Source organism: Mizuhopecten yessoensis, unplaced genomic scaffold (genome assembly GCF_002113885.1).
Source record: "Mizuhopecten yessoensis strain PY_sf001 unplaced genomic scaffold, ASM211388v2 scaffold716297, whole genome shotgun sequence".
Classification (NCBI taxonomy): Eukaryota; Metazoa; Mollusca; class Bivalvia; order Pectinida; family Pectinidae; genus Mizuhopecten; species Mizuhopecten yessoensis.
In genome coordinates this window covers 544,295-558,294 of record NW_018480046.1, presented here as the reverse complement: position 1 = coordinate 558,294, position 14,000 = coordinate 544,295, and the positions used below count along the sequence as shown (strand labels likewise).

The window sequence follows — 14,000 nt, the reverse complement described above, 5'->3', positions numbered from 1 at the left end:
GTACAAACCTATTCAAAATAACGGATGGAGGATTGCTCTGGTAGGAAGGCAGTATTTGACATGCTATACACCAACATTGCACAAAGACTTCCGACAAGGTCTTACAAAGAATCCATATAGACAGACAGGTATGACTTCACAATTTCTCAGTACATGTAGTTAACTATGATATATTAACATTATATATTTTTATTGAAATATTCTACCTATCAACAGTATTTTTAAAAGGATTCTGTGGAGATCACAAACACAGTGTGTTTTGTACTCAAATTAATAAAGTATGAAAACACCAAATACTTTTCCACACCCCAAAACAATTTTGTCTAGCCTGCCCCATAAGTCTCTATTAATACAATATCAATAATCATTCCTGTGTACCTGTCCCAATGTTTAAAAAACTTACACAGTCTAAACGTAATTTTTCTGTTCACTGTAATAATCCCTGTGTTAAAATTGGCTATTAAGAATGAATATTACAAATCTACATAAGTATTAGCAGAAAAACGTTTTAAAATGTATTGTGGAGGCACATTAAAGTTAGATATTCATGATCTATGTGATTTGCTGTCTGCATGCTTATAATGAGGAAGTTAAACTCTTTTGATGCTTTTGTTAAATATCCCTCCTCAAAATCCTCTCAAAAAAAAACATCATAAAAACATGTGATCTGATTAATGTGATTCCATTATTTTCATACTTGTAATATAAATCTAAACAAAAAATATATATCAAACCAGCCATCATCATGTTATTCAACTCTCTACACATACTCCCACACAGCTGAACAACCACTACCCCCCTGTAGGACAACCACAATCACATCTGTACACAGCTTAGAGTACACCACACACTCTCCAGCATACTGGTAAAAACTTGATGAATCAGCAGCACTCTCATAAATATTATCCCCAACAAATTCTAAAACAAGACTATAGGGAAATGCAAACATTACTATATGATGAAATTGATGTTTTGATTGAATAGACTTATTTACTGTTGTCATTATTTTTTTGTTGTCCTGTAGACAGGGCGTATTAACCATCATATTCGACAGAATATTTGTAGTGTAATTATATCCGATTGGTGATGTATAAAAAAAAAAGTCTTCACTGTTTGGTTGGATAAACAAAGTTCGTGGACAAATTTACAATCTGACTAATAACTAAACGGCTGCCCACTGGGATTTCCAGTGACAGATGTTTCTTTGGTTCCATGCTGAAACTGTTGCTCTTGGACACAGGCTGAAGACAACAGTCTAGCTTGTGGTCCTGTAAAACACCTGTCTCCCTCAACCATAGTCAGCAACAGTATATTATCTCATCCTTCGATGTACCGTCCACACACACACATTGGATGTCCTCTTCAAACACAAAGCACTCTTCTTACTTGAACAGGAAGCTAGGAAAAAGTAAAATGTCAATAAAACAAAAATTCTCCAGATCAAAATTCATTTATGTGTATGGCATGATAAAAATCAAAAGGATTTCTTCATTTTAATTAAAACAATAACTATTACATACATCATAAATACATTTTACATCACATGAATCTCATAAAAAACAAACTTGAATCATTAAAAAACAAGTAATTTGGATCTAATGACATATTCAAATGTTCTGCAGCTTCAAATTGTATTGTATTTGTTCCCAGATAAAATAAAAAGTTCCACAATTGATATTTTTTACATATATTGAGAAGCTTTTTAATCAACAATGAACATAGTGCCTTACCTGTATGGGTATCCCTGGTACTTTGACCTAAATACGGACAGTAGTAAACTAAAGAAAAACACCACACAGCCAAGTCCCACCACAGCTAAAACTGAAAAGATATGAAAACCATGTAGATAAAGCTTTATATTTGACTTGTAGCAGAGTCAGACCTGAATTTTCTTATACTGTCATATAAGATTTTAAAGTTTTTCAGAATAACTGTTAAGTAACGCTAGAAATGAAGTAGCGAGGAGCTTATGAACTGAAGTTTTTTTTCTAGGTGGAGTCTTCAAATCAAGATTTCTCGAACTTTGGTCTGCTGACTTTGTCATACACAGTACGGAATATATCAGCAAATAGGGCACTATGTATAGAGTGGAAATGAATGGGAGGGGAGATTAGGGGGAAGGCACTATGTATAGAGAGGAATGGAATGGGAGGGGAGATTAGGGGGCGAAGTGGTACATATATCAGGGCTGGGATGGGGTATTAGGGGGAGAAGTGGTACCTTTATCAGGGCTGGGAGGGGGGATTGTCACTCAATAGTGGTATATATATCTCAGAGCTGGGAAGGGGTATTAGGGGGAGAAGTGGTACCTATATCAGGGCTGGGAGGGAAGATTAGGGGGAGAAGTGGTACCTATATCAGGGCTTGGAAGGGGTATTAGAGGGATAAGTGGTACCTATATCATGGCTGGGAGGGGAGATTAGGGGGAGAATTGGTACCTATATCAGGGCTGGGAGGGGGGATTGTCACTCAATAGTGGTATATTCATCAGGGTTTGGAGTGGGGATTGTCACTCAATAGTGGTATATATATCTCAGAGCTAGGAAGGGGTATTAGGGGGAGAAGTGGTACATATATCAGGGCTGGGAAGGGGTATTAGGGGGAGAAGTGGTACCTATATCAGGGCTGGGAGGGGGGATTGTCACTCAATAGTGGTATATTCATCAGGGTTTGGAGGGGGGATTGTCACTCAATAGTGGTATATATATCTCAGAGCTAGGAAGGGGTATTAGGGGGAGAAGTGGTACATATATCAGGGCTGGGAAGGAGTATTAGGGGGAGAAGTGGTACCTATATCAGGGCTGGGAGGGGGGATTGTCACTCAATAGTGGTATATTTATCAGGGCTGGGAGGGGGCATTGTCACTCAATAGTGGCATATTTATCAGGGCTGGGAGGGGGCATTGTCACTCAATAGTGGCATATTTATCAGGGCTGGGAGGGGGCATTGTCACTCAATAGTGGCATATTTATCAGGGCTGGGAGGGGGCATTGTCACGCAATAGGGGTATATTCATCAGGGTTTGGAGGGGGGATTGTCACTCAATAGTGGTATATTTATCAGGGCTGGGAGGGGGCATTGTCACTCAATAGTGGCATATTTATCAGGGCTGGGAGGGGGCATTGTCACTCAATAGTGGCATATTTATCAGGGCTGGGAGGGGGCATTGTCACTCAATAGTGGTATATTCATCAGGGTTTGGAGGGGGGATTGTCACTCAATAGTGGTATATATATCTCAGAGCTGGGAGGGGAGATTAGGGGAGAAGTGGTACATATATCAGGGCTGGGAAGGGGTATTAGGGGGAGAAGTGTTACGTATATCAGGGCTGGGAGGGGAGATTAGGGGGGGGGAGTGGTACATATATCAGGGCTGGGAGGGGAGATTAGGGGGAGAAGTGGTACATAAATCAGGGCTGGGAGGGGAGATTAGGGGAGAAGTGGTACATATATCAGGGCTGGGAGGGGAGATTAGGGGGGGGAGTGGTACCTATATCAGGGCTGGGAGGGGAGATTAGGGGGGGATTGGTACCTATATCAGTACTGGGAGGGGGGATTGTCACTCAATAGTGGTATATTTATCAGGGCTGGGAGGGGGGATTGTCACTCAATAGTGGTATATTTATCAGGGATGGGAGAGAGGATGGTCACTAAATAGTGGTATATTTATCAGGGATGGATAGGGATGGGGAACACTCGAAAGAGGTACATGTATCAGAGCTGGGAGGGGGGCATTGTCACTCAATAGTTGTATTATATTTATCAGGGATGGGAGGGGGGGGGGAATGTCACTCAATAGTGGTATATTTATCAGAGATAGGAGGTGGAGGGGGGAGGTTGTCACTCAATAGTGGTATATTTATCAGGGATGGGAGGTGGGGGGGGGAGGTTAATACTCAGTAGTGATACATGTGTTAGAGAAGGGAGTTGGGAGAGTGTGTGGGGGAGTGGATGGTGGGAGAGGGGGTTCAAAGATTGTATACTTACTTCCTGTAATTTGATTGTAGGACATTATGTTATGATATACGTACTTCGTTTCTTTCCCGAGTCGCTCTTGACCATGTTAGCCTCGTTGAGCATCACAAATCCTCCAACCACTGCTGCATCTGATTGTATGAGTTAAGGTCACTTAAGGTCACACCAAGGTCATACCAAGGTCACACCCAAAGTTGTACATGTTTGATGGAGATTCATGTTCCATTTCATGCACATGCATTTTCTTTCACCAAAAGGAAAGTGTTTGAAATTATACTGTGAAAACTTTGAAAAAAGTACAAGAAAAATTGATACCTTCAAGCTCCTAAAATAAATATAGTCACAATAAATAATGTAAAATGTTTAATATTAACCCTTTCATATTTGCAGTCCCTTGATTAATCTAATAATACTATTTATTTCCATCCTTATTCCACATGTTTTATTGATTGGTTTTATGAATACAGACATGGTCCAGCAGGCTTACATAGCTATCGCTCAACATAGAGGATATCATGTTACCCACCTACAAACCATGATCACATAAAGCAGGTAGGACAAGTTAATAACGACCCGTCAAACCAAACATGTAAACAATACCATATCACCAGACACCAAACCAAACATGTAAACAATACCATATCACCAGACACTTTACTCATCAAATATTCAAAGGGCCACAAACAAACTCCTATACACATACTTTCTGGTTAGTCCACACAAAAGTATAGGGAAATGCAACCTATGTACAATCCCAGAATTACTTCTAATAGATTAAATGTCTAGGTCATCAATGAATAATTCAATTGCCATACCCATTCTGTAGAAATCAATCACAAAAGAGTTAGTAAAGGATGCAAATGTGGAACAGAAAAATAAAACCAGGAAGTCATTAATAATGTGTAGGTCACAGGAAACTTGATACATGTTGTGTTCACCAGCAATACCTTTTGTTAACATCATAGTAGCTTTTGATGTTATTGTTGACATTATATCAATTATTGATATACCTGGTAATAATGGTGTACCAGAAACACAAATAATGTTATCATGCTCAGAAAACAGTCTGTTCCCATCACTGAATTCTTATTCCTGAAATCCAACACTGACTAACATTTGTACTTTTTTTTTCTTTCAAAATAAATCTTCTTAATTAATACTTCAAAAGTTCATTTTAAATTTTTTGAGATATTTTTGCAATTCTTGCTGATGTAATATAATATATTGAATAATTTCTTTTGAACTGCTGCTGATAAAAAACCATGATGAACTATTAGTGCCAAGCTTCCTGTATTCCCCTGTGGCGGAAATAGTGTAGGAAAAAGAAATTAAGAAACAAAAAAAACACTGTAATATCAAAGATACTAATTCCTAAAAGTATAAGGGACTCCAATATGGTTTGTTTTAACAGCTCTGGATGAAACTGAAACGGATAAGCAGAATAACGTGAAACGAAGTAAAAAAATACAGGGAAAAGCAGTGAAAAAGCAACATTAAATAAAACAGTGAAAATTAACACACACAAAAAACAACAAAACATCAATGTGAAACAATACAAAACAAGAAAATGTCTGTAAGGCATAAATTCCCCCGTTGTCATGTGAAATTAGTTTCAGAGTTTGATCATGTTCTGCAAATGGTTACAACCACAAGCTGAAATATGTACCCATTCAAGGTATTATCCTACTAGAAATCAGTAAAAACATTGATGAAAATCTGTTAAGAAATTAAGTAGCTAGAGTGAGGACAATGAATCAAATGATAATTTTCTATATACAGCAACATTGGCCTTGACCTTGGCCTTGACCTTGACCTTGACCTTGAGACCCTAAAACACTGTGATGTCAAAGGTATTCTCATACTTGACCTTTGTATAAAGTTTGATCGAAATCCATCGGAAAAAGAAGCTGGCTAACTGATGACACTTAATCTGTTGATGATTTCCTATAAATAGCAATAGTGACCTTAGCCTTGACCTTGGAATCCTAAAACACAAACTCATCTGATGTCAATGAATCAGGACAGGGCGGGACGGGACGGGACAGACATGGGCAACACTAGTACTTTACATTGAATCAGGACGGGACGGCATGGGACAGACAGGGGCAACACTAGAACTTTACATTGAATCAGGACGGGACGGGATTGGACAGACATTGGCAACAATAGTACTTTACATTGAATCAGGACGGGACGGGACAGACATGGGCAACACTAAAACTTTACATTGAATCAGGACAGGACGGGATTGGACAGACATGGGCAAAACTAGTACTTTACATTGAATCAGGACGGGACGGGACAGACATGGGCAACACTAACTTTACATTGAATCGGAACGGGACAGCATGGGACAGACATGGGCAACACTAGAACTTTACATTGAATCAGGACAGGACGGCATGGGACAGACATGGGCAACACTAGTACTTTACATTGAATCAGGACAGGACGGGATTGGACAGACATTGGCAAAACTAGTACTTTACATTGAATCAGGGCGGGACGGCATGGGACAGACATGGGCAACACTAGTGCTTTACATTGAATCAGGACGGAACGGCATGGGACAGACATGGGCAACACTAGAACTTTACATTGAATCAGGACAGGACGGGATTGGACAGACATGGGCAAAACTAGTACTTTACATTGAATCAGGGCGGGACGGCATGGGACAGACATGGGCAACACTAGTGCTTTACATTGAATCAGGACGGAACGGCATGGGACAGACATGGGCAACACTAGAACTTTACATTGAATCAGGACGGCACGGCATGGGACAGACATGGGCAACACTTAATACTCTCCCTCCCACTATTATATGGCAGAGACAAAACAATAAGCAGCATAAAGCAACAGAAAGAAGTAAGCGACAATGTGATACATTATAGAGAATAAGCCAATGAAACAAAAGTTCGATAGCACTAAGAGGAATAATATTTTTACTATATATTAAGTACGGTCAAACTTCCAAGTTTCGATCTTTGTAGAATCATCTGGAAAAATTAGAAACAGGGGACTTCAACTCACAAATATTGAAAATCGAGGTCCTGTTAATAAGACAGAATGTGATTATTTCAATATGTGATGGAACACAGGCTAAGACAATACATTTTAAAATATCAATATTGGATTTCTAATCAAATTTGATTCATGAAAAGAATATTAATAATATAATATGAGAGGAAAATTCTGGAATTTGCCGGAAGTTCAAAACATCGAGAAGTTTGAATCTTCAAAGTTCAATTTATGGAAGTTTAACTGAATATTCTACCCTAACCGAATTATATCCAACACAGATCTCTTAAAACACAGGTAAAACTAATCATACAACCTGTCAGGGTCATACAGGTAAAACTAATCATACAACATGTCAGGGTCACACAGGTAAAACTAATCATACAACATGTCAGAGTGACACAGGTAAAACTAATCATACACCATGTCAGGGTCACACAGGTAAACCTAATCATACAACATGTCAGAGTCACACAGGCAAAACTAATCATACAACATGTCAGAGTGACACAGGTAAAACTAATCATACACCATGTCAGGGTCACACAGGTAAAACTTATCATACAACATGTCAGGGTCACCCAGGAAAAACTAATCATACAACATGTCAGGGTCACACAGGTAAAACTAATGAAACAACATTTAAGGGTCACACAAGTAAAACTAATCATACAACATGTCAGGGTCACACAGGTAAAACTAATCATACAACATGTCAGGGTCACACAGGTAAAACTAATCATACAACATGTCAGGGTCACACAGGTAAAACTAATCATACAACATGTCAGGGTCACACAGGTAATACAAACTATACAACATGCCTTGGAAACAAGTTTTCTGTCAGGTATGTTTTACAGGGAAAAAAAAGTTGTTATTAAAGTCAGTGGACAAGAATTGGTTTTGTTCTGGCACAAGACTGCAGTAAGCATGTTTAAATATCAAGTAAGTATTACCAAGTAGAAAAACTAAATGGAAAGCTACAAGATAAATGGAAAGCTACAAGATACAAGATAAATGGAAAGCTACAAGATAAATGGAAAGCTACAAGGTAAATGGAAAGCTACAAGGTAAATGGAAAGCTACAGAAAGGTTAAAACAATGAATGTAACAATACATCAATATATAACAGACATTTAGCATGCAACACAGTAAATACTTTAAATTAGAGTATGTGTATGGCTGTATCCTCTGTATAACAGTTAGACATGTGTCCATGTAAACGACGGTGCCATATACATCTCACCATAACATCACTGTGTAGGTGGTCACAGAAAGGCAGTCTGTAGAACTACATGGAGAACCATAAAATAATCCCACATTCCACAAAGCCACAAGCTTAACATTGTTTCTACATTGTTTCTGTCCATATCACTCTTGAACTACATAATCAAAGGATAATAAATATATATACAGATGTATATATATTAATTAAATGAACAAATCTGTTTGTACAGATACAAAAATGCTGATAATGACCAAATCCTTTACTTCAAAAATTTAAGATTTTTGCTTTATTTGCTTAGTGCTTTGTACATCAAAGATACAAATTCATCCTGCTTTGATACTATTGTCAAGTAAGTGTAGTCTGATCACTAAATTGCCAAGTGAAGTGATATACCAGGTATTATCACCCTGAAACAATGGCAGTTTTTTTTAAATTAACTACTATTGATATATACAAGTCAGTATTCTTCAATAAGATTCATCAGTTTGAAAATATGTAACAATGTACACATTGTTTGTGTAGAAAGTAAAACTTTGATATTAGGTCAGTATTCAATATATAAACTCGTACAAACTGCCCTGAGATGATCTTGCCTACCATTAAAAAAATTAACTCATGCCATAGCATTAAATCAATTTTTCATTTTTTATGTTTATTCTCCAGCAGAATCATGAAACCTACACTGTACTGGGACATTCTACTGGCAATCCAAATACTGTATTATTGACAAATATTTTAGGAACTCTTCCATATAGAGCAATTTTGCTACATAATACTGAGAAAAAACATCTTTTTGACAATTATATGCAGAAAATACTTGACAAATATTTTAGGAACTCTTCCATATAGAGCAATTTTGCTACATAATACTGAGAAAAAACATCTTTTTGACAATTATATGCAGAAAATACTTGACAAATATTTTAGGAACTCTTCCATATAGAGCAATTTTGCTACATAATACTGAGAAAAAACATCTTTTTGACAATTATATGCAGAAAATACTTGACAAATATTTTAGGAACTCTTCCATATAGAGCAATTTTGCTACATAATACTGAGAAAAAACATCTTTTTGACAATTATATGCAGAAAATACTTGACAAATATTTTAGGAACTCTTCCATATAGAGCAATTTTGCTACATAATACTGAGAAAAAACATCTTTTTGACAATTATATGCAGAAAATACTTGACAAATATTTTAGGAACTCTTCCATATAGAGCAATTCTGCTACATGATACTGAAAAAAAATATCTTTTTGACAATTATATGCAGAAAATAAAGCCTCCGTAATGGAGAGTTCCCAGTGTGTAAGAAGATGTAGGTTTATACACCAGACAAAGTGACATTTTTACTACACTGGTGTAGACAACATATACATAGCCACACCTTCACTTCAAGGGTGTTTAGAGCTGGCTGTAAGGATACTCAACAAAAATACAATGTAGGTCTCTGCAACAAATTGTCCCTGGCTACTGCCATGAATGTAGTTCTGGAAATAAATAACAAACAATGCATACACAATCACCACCAAATCACCAAAAATCAATCACCTCTTGGTTAGTTTGTTTTCATAAAAAGAGACCTGAAATATTTCTACTTGATGGTACCTATTGAAATAACGAACCTTTGTTCCCTTAAGATGTACCTCAACACTGAGATGTTTCAGAACCAATTTATAAACTCGAGTTGTAAGCCACAGGCAGATACTACCACTCCCATGTAGGAGTTTCAGAAAAGGGACATTACTTCCTAAAATACTTTGGGGGAAAAAGACTGATGTACCAAAATACAATCACTTAAGGTACCAGTTATGTGTAGCAAGGTTCATAAATACAAGTAAAGAAAGTAAGCAGCAAATCTTAAGGGAAAAATTTATATATAAAGAAATCAGGAAAGAGGCAGTACTTCAATAAAACAGTCATAAGAAAAGACAAGCACACAGATACCTTAAGTGCTTATCATGTGTGCCAAGTTTCATACAAATTTGGTCAAGAAAAGTATCCAAAGCATCTGACAATATTCAGTCCATAGATAAATGAACAGAGACCCTGATTCCAGTATTTCCCCACATTTCTCCTCCCTTTAACTTTGATCTGGAGCATAATTATAAGGGGCAATGTAGAAATATATTATTCTTAAAATTTGAAGAAACCAAGTTTATTTCTTGGAATCTAAAGCAGAATATTTTGGTATGAAATTTTACTTTTTTACATACCTGTATATAAAAGACGTTTCAAAGATGAATAAATGAATGTACCATGTAAAGTTCATTGTAACTTCTCTCTCAAAAATAATATACAAAAAGAACAAATAACTTGCTTCTTATCACAAAACTGATAAATATACCAATACGTTTCTTCTGTCTTTACATGTATTCACTTCAAATAAAACAGATGCAACATTTTAAGATCATCCTTAACCATTCAATTAGTTTCCATAACCATATTGAAATTCATAACTGGTAACCCTTGCAGGAATTGCTGGTTGTGTAGGTTTCTCTATAGTTGAGTACTTTGGACGAACAGTTCATATATATACAAAACATTGAATAATTAACATCTTGGTTTTAACGCTTCGTTGTCATACCACCATTCTGCTTATCGTAAGTAATGGGAGTAAAAAATCAACAGATACAATACATACTGTTGGGTTTCCCCTGATAACTTAACCCTTGTCCTGCAGATCTCAAAACACTGGGAATGAATTAGGTGAAATGTTATACAACAAAAGAGGTCAATCTATCCATTTGTAAAATTCATATCAAAATGAATAACAGTTATTGTAAACCTACCATGGGACAAACTCTAATACAGTTAATTACTAATCATAGATAATATCCAAAATGACAGTATTCTTCAATCCCTATTACTCCCTGGATAATATTTCCTACAATGACAGAAAAGATAACTTGTGTACACAGCACCATCAAGGATTACCAGTATGAGTAAATTAACTGAAGAAGGTAAAGAAAGGATCAGTAGAATGGTACATACGATTTGTCCAGTTTGTGGGTTTTTGTGCATGACAGGAGGGCCCCTGATGTGGTTCCACATCTGCCCAGACGTCATCGCAAAGATGATACACTGAAAAAAAAATTTGTATTTATTTTCAATGCACATATCTGATATATGTATTTCCCTTCCTAGAAAATCAAATGTTGCTATCAACAAGTTTAATTAACTGACTTTTTCATGGCTCTTCAAAAGTTGCCAATATTTCATCTCTCGTAAATGTATCTACCAATGGTAGGCTGCTCTAACACTTGATACAAGCCTCAGAGTATATATACTACATGCCTTAAAAGTAAGATACTTGTGTATAAATCTACACCTTCACAACACATATGTGATGCATCTGTTTCAACAATGCCAAACATCAGCACTTAAAATGAATTACCTCCCTTGAACTGCTACATACTTCAAGATTCATTAACATTTTAAGTTTTCCAGTTAGTTCTTAACTTATAAACAAACGAACACCTTCATATTCTTAATTAGAAAAAATTAATTCAGATCAAATTTATAAATTTGAAATTGAAAACAAATTTCATGAAACAGTTTCTAGATTGTTATGTTACATGAAAGAGAATAGTGTACATGTGCTTCCGCCGGGGATCAAACCCTCGATCTCCAGGTTCCTAGTCGGACGCTCTACCACTGAGCTAAAGGGAAATTCCCTCTAGCTTGAAGCTAGAAGGTGACCTCAATCCTATGTACAATTAAAACCTGCCACAGTTATACACTTACTAGGGCCCCGATCCCCCAAAACGTTCGGTTATATAGGAACTCCAGGTTGTTTCTTTTGAGGTACAGCAGTCCACCAATCAGAGACAAGAGCAGGGCCAAGGCAAGGGTTCCCGAGTAGTTGGGGGGACGGAACACTCGGATCTGTAAACCAACATCATTATCACAATAATTAAAACAGCAAGCTTTTTATGTTTAGTATTTTCAAAATCATATTTTCAAGTAAAGTGAAGTAAACAAATCGTTGAAGGAGAAAAATTAACATAATATTTAGTTTACAATCACATTGTAAAAATCTGACTGCACCTGCAGATTGTATAAAACCCAAGTTTATTCCACACAAACCTGTTCTTATATCTTTGGATAGCAATAAGATATTGGCACTTCTATCTGTAGAAGGCAGATAATACTTTGGTACTCATGTATAAATATACAAATATAAGACACATAAAAGAAAATGGTGTCATTTTGAAGGGAGATATTGGTTGTTAAAATATGCATGCATCAAAGAAGTATCGATCAATACCTAATTTCAATACTGATGAAACATCTAAATAAACAATCATTTGAGTTCTTAAATATTTTTTTAAACACATCTATTGATGATAAGAAAATGAAATTCTACTGTCGTAATATCAGCATATATACTTCATAAGTCTACATTACCTGGATGTCTGTCCTTTCTCCAACCCACTTAGCTATCTGCTCAGCAGCAAATCCAACCCTGCAAAAACAGAAAATACAAAAGTTAATTCTGTGTATTGCTTAAAATTTACGAAGTCAATGTCATTTGTTTTTATTTTTTCTTCCAATATGCATTGACAAAAATTACGTCTTGCCCAGTGCAAAAATAGTACACGCAAGTAATAAATTGGCTTATGTGATTGTGGATTTTTTACCTTAATCAAATTTTACACATGTGAAGGTACACAATGTGTCACCCTGGTAAAATACTAGCCGCTTCCTACCGTCTCGGCTAGGGAGATTATAATATAATCAAATATGATCAGGAACGAACATATCTAAACTGACTTATGTATTAAGATTACAAAATATCATGTTTATCAAAGTCTTGAAAACTGGTGCCTTGTTATCACTAATAGTACAGCCTTTGATTACACATACACAGATAAGCACAAGTCATGGATAAAAGCTGTATGAAATAGATGATACAATGATAAAAAGAAACAATTTTAAGTTAAAATGAAGACCAGGAAGTAGAAATCAATCCATATTACCAAAGTTTATAATGATAATACATATCTATCTGATCAATACTTTACCAGTATCTACTCCAATGAGGAACACAATAATCCCTCCAGTGTATTGTATATTGAACCACACAGATCAGATATTTGTTGTGAGCTTTAGGAGACAGAAGTCAACCATATGTGTTTGATACTGCTATGAACAACTGTCCAGTATACCAGATCAAGTGGTCAAGTGTCCAGAGTCAGGGTAGTTTGTCCACCCCAGGCAGTGGTCAAGAAGTCCAGTTCCGGCTAGTGTTGACACATACTTTGATTGATGGCCTTGTCAAGCTATATCCACCCCTATATCACTTACAGGATAGCTGAGCTACTTGTGAACATGGTAGGTACTTTTTATATGATTTTTTTCTATTTTTTATTTATAGGAGGAGATAAGAATATGAGGACATTTGTTTCATTTAATCTTATGTGCTTTTATATTGTGAGGAAATGTCGAACATGATTTTGTACTCTTAAATAAACATATTTGAGTTGAGGCATGTCACATTTATTATCATTCTTTATTGACATTATTGTTAAATCAGATTAGAACATTCATTTTTTTTTTAATAAATTTATGTAACACTGAATGTAAAGAAATTTGTTACTCTGAAGGTCAGAAAAATTAGGTTACACTGATGGTCAGAAAAGTTACATTAAAATTTGGATGACAAGGAAATATAAAAACGAATACTACTGAAATTGTTAGGAACTATTACTGCGTAGGAACATCTGTGTAGAAGAATCTGAGTGATCGCATTCTGTTGTGGGGG

General features: G+C 36.2%; 1 protein-coding gene across 1 annotated transcript in view; it reads right to left on the bottom strand.

The window, feature by feature from the left end:
* Nucleotides 1–1,013: 1,013 nt before the first annotated feature.
* Nucleotides 1,014–14,000, bottom strand: part of LOC110442771 (tumor suppressor candidate 3-like) — a 30,338-nt gene continuing 17,351 nt past the window's right edge. The window contains exons 5-11 of the mRNA XM_021486536.1: nucleotides 12,644–12,701; nucleotides 11,981–12,121; nucleotides 11,228–11,317; nucleotides 9,660–9,723; nucleotides 4,031–4,105; nucleotides 1,731–1,821; nucleotides 1,014–1,398 (exon numbers count right to left, since the gene is read on the bottom strand). Of these exons, the coding sequence (XP_021342211.1) occupies nucleotides 1,383–1,398; nucleotides 1,731–1,821; nucleotides 4,031–4,105; nucleotides 9,660–9,723; nucleotides 11,228–11,317; nucleotides 11,981–12,121; nucleotides 12,644–12,701 (535 nt within the window). The 3' untranslated portion in view covers nucleotides 1,014–1,382. The remainder of the gene's footprint in view (nucleotides 1,399–1,730; nucleotides 1,822–4,030; nucleotides 4,106–9,659; nucleotides 9,724–11,227; nucleotides 11,318–11,980; nucleotides 12,122–12,643; nucleotides 12,702–14,000) is intronic.